Raw genomic sequence first — 3,113 nt, 5'->3', positions numbered from 1 at the left:
GAAACAGGCGGGGCTTAGTAGTGCCGCTACAACAACAACAACAACAGTGGCCTAAATCGAAAATTCGATAAGCTTCGCATCTGGGTGGTATGATGCAAGTGTCGCTTACGATTCCGTGTAAAATCATTACCCAATATACCGTCAGCTGGTATGTTAAGGTCATCGTTTACTACATGTAAAGTATGTTTAATGCAAAAATCAGTAAAATTCAAGTTTACGGTAATCGTACCTAAAGTGGAAACAGTTTTGGAAGTGACACCGGTAATGTTAATTATATCTTTCCTATTTATAGAAAAATGTTTATCAATGCTCGAATTTTTATTAGAGAAATGTCGGCTTGCGTGTCGACTAAAAACGTACAAAATTTGTTTGATCCATTAATTTTCAATTCGATAAAGTCAGAGTAGTTCAAATTAAAGCAATAAATTCCCTTTGTCGAAAAATATTTATTTAATTGTCCCATTCCTCCGCCCTCAGTGTTCGCTCCTGAGGGGCGTGGGCGTTTAAAGTACGCACATTATTATTATTGCGTGAATTTGGACGTCTATTACTATTAATGTTGCTGTTATTGTTCCGGTTGCTGTTATTCGATGACCGATTGCTATTATTATTGAAATTATTGCCGTTATGCCTTGCGCCGTTATTGTTGTACCTACTGTTATTACCGTTATTAGTGTACCTACTGAAATTAGTATTGTCATGTCTGAAATTATTACTGTTTTACCTATTAAAATTGTGACCTTTGAAGCTACTTCTAAAACTATTTGGCCTATTTACTCGGGATCGAAACGCTAACACTTGGCGCTCTTTCACTTGATTATTTTGTTCGACTATCATTTTTGCCACTACGTCTTTTGAATCACTGAAGGTAGTTGACGATAAAATTGATTTGACCAAATCCGACCGAGTATTAAGTCTACAAACGTTAACTGTTTGCTCGACTGCCATTTCATGGGCCTTAGATTGTGTCATCCCTTCAATGATCAAAGAACGCTCAAATGCATCCGAAAGCTCCTCGACACGCTTAGCAAATTCCGTATAATTGTTGTTTATGACATGTAAAGATGCATTTTTCCCTAATTGTGCCGAAGCTTCTGACTTGGCGTCACTAAACTCTTCTTCTGACTCAGAGTCAGCTAAATCTGATTCGCAAATGAGCGATAAGCTATCAGATGGAATCCTAACGCGGCAATTCAATTTAGTAAAGCACTTTGCTAACTGTTAATTGCAACGGGCTAACTTACCCTGCTCTTCCTTGAGATTACAGGTATGGGCCAATTTGCCAATAACTAGTAGTAAAATATTATTGCAAGCTGTGATAAGCGCATATTTATACTTGTTTAATTTTTTCGCACTCATAGACAACGGTCTATTTTATAAAATGCGCTTAATAATCTTATCAAAATCTGATTTATATGCTTTAAATTGTATATCGAATTCGCTCATACCCGGCTAATCTCAAAGAAGTGGAAGTTCAAAATTTACGAAAACAAGCGTCGTTTACCTTGTTCAAATAAAAATATTAAAAAATCGAATTGTGAAAAATAATTATGCTTTTCTTCAGTAGGTCATCGGCTGCAAATTTGGCATGAAATTAAAGGGGCTTTTTGATGCAGTGGGATTTTACATGCAAAAGGAGTGGGGCTGTTGCTTTCTTTTTCGTTCCGCGCAATTCAAAAGAGCTTATATTGTTTTGTTACTTTTTGTTTTAATATAAACGTTTTTTTTTTTTAAAGTATCAAGGTGTAATATAAAAATGTGATTGTAAATATTAGCAGAAGTACAAAATGTATGTAGAAAATTATCAAAATGTAGTTTCAAAATATCCAAATGTACATAGTTATTAATTATTAATACCAAGAAGTCACATATGTATTAAATCAAAATGAGTCAATTACTCAGAGTCAAAAGTGAGTCACGTAGTGAGCCACTCACTCGTATGTATGTATGCATAAAATGGAACTCAATCTTTTGGAAAAACTTTTTTAAATTTGTACGCGAACATATTAAAAAGTACATAAATTGTAGAAAAATTCCGCAAAAGATCAAAAGTTTTTAAATTTGTACGCAAACGTATCTGCACAAATTTGAAGGGAATTGTAGTAGATTTGCAATATATTGACATGAATTTGTGTAGTTGCGTACATATGCGAAAATGCAATGAAGGGCATTTATGTACATACGATTAAATGAGTATACAGTATATTTTGCTTTGCTGCCTTTGTGCTTAAGTGCACATTTAAGATACCTACCCCAAAATGCGCATCAGCGGCATTATTTTTAACATTTATAAGGAAACTGCTCCGATACTTGCATTCAACATACCTGCACGTTAGCGATACCTGCCTTAAAAATTTGCAACTATTATCAATTATCAAAGAAAGTATTACGTTTACCTGCACTGGCTCTACACTTACCCTAATTTTAAAAGCTATTATTTATTTTGCTCATCTCGCAGAACAACGAAAACGGCAATTATTTTATGTAGTTATATAGATAATTAGATACCATTCGGGAAAAATTTCTCTTGCAGTAATTTCTACGTGGTAAGTGCTCCTCCATTATTTGGTTGCATAGGGATTCGGATACCTTCCTCATTGTAGTAAAGAAAATTCGCTTAAGTGCTTTTTTTCGGTTAAGCGCACAAGTTTTTCGTGCAAAGAAGGATGGGCAGCTAAGCAAAATGTACTGTATATGTATATTCATTCAACGGGATATAAATATGTTCCTACGTATGTTCATAAATGAACAATAAGAAAATAATGTGACGAATNATATTGTGGCGAATACTGCGGCAACACAAAGCGAACAACGAGAAATAGGCAGAATGTTCGAGGAATGACGTAGAATGTTCCACAAAGAGAAACGTCAAGTTGGATGAACACTGCGAACAGCGAGAGAAAGAGAATGAGCGATAAACTTCAGAATGTTCTAAAGTTGCCATAAGTGCCAGCGCAGGTATATAAGGGCGCCGCCACAGCGAGGTGAGTTAGTTACAAGACAGCAAGCTACAAGTAATATGAGCAGAGAAGCGAGTTGCGAATAAGAAAGATATAAGTTTAATTGTGTTACCAAGTTTAGTTAAGCGCTGTTATTGCTTTAACAAGTATTGT

The 3,113-nt window shown here is 35.2% G+C and overlaps 1 protein-coding gene across 1 annotated transcript; it reads right to left on the bottom strand.

Moving 5' to 3' along the window:
• Window positions 1-516: 516 nt before the first annotated feature.
• Window positions 517-1,359, bottom strand: LOC108378002 (nuclear pore complex protein nup43-like; the record flags this gene model as incomplete). Its single annotated transcript, XM_017634298.1, has 3 exons — window positions 1,245-1,359; window positions 797-1,142; window positions 517-682 (listed from the first exon to the last, which is right to left on the bottom strand). Coding segments are annotated over exons 1-3 (627 nt in total), but the record flags the coding sequence as incomplete, so codon positions are not given.
• Window positions 1,360-3,113: the final 1,754 nt, after the last annotated feature.

This window comes from Rhagoletis zephyria, unplaced genomic scaffold, assembly GCF_001687245.7.
Source record: "Rhagoletis zephyria isolate East Lansing unplaced genomic scaffold, Rhagoletis_zephyria_1.1 Rzeph_scaffold_13147, whole genome shotgun sequence".
NCBI lineage: Eukaryota > Metazoa > Arthropoda > Insecta > Diptera > Tephritidae > Rhagoletis > Rhagoletis zephyria.
The sequence above is the reverse complement of the archived record's forward strand: the minus strand, read 5'-3'. Positions and strand labels throughout refer to the sequence as shown.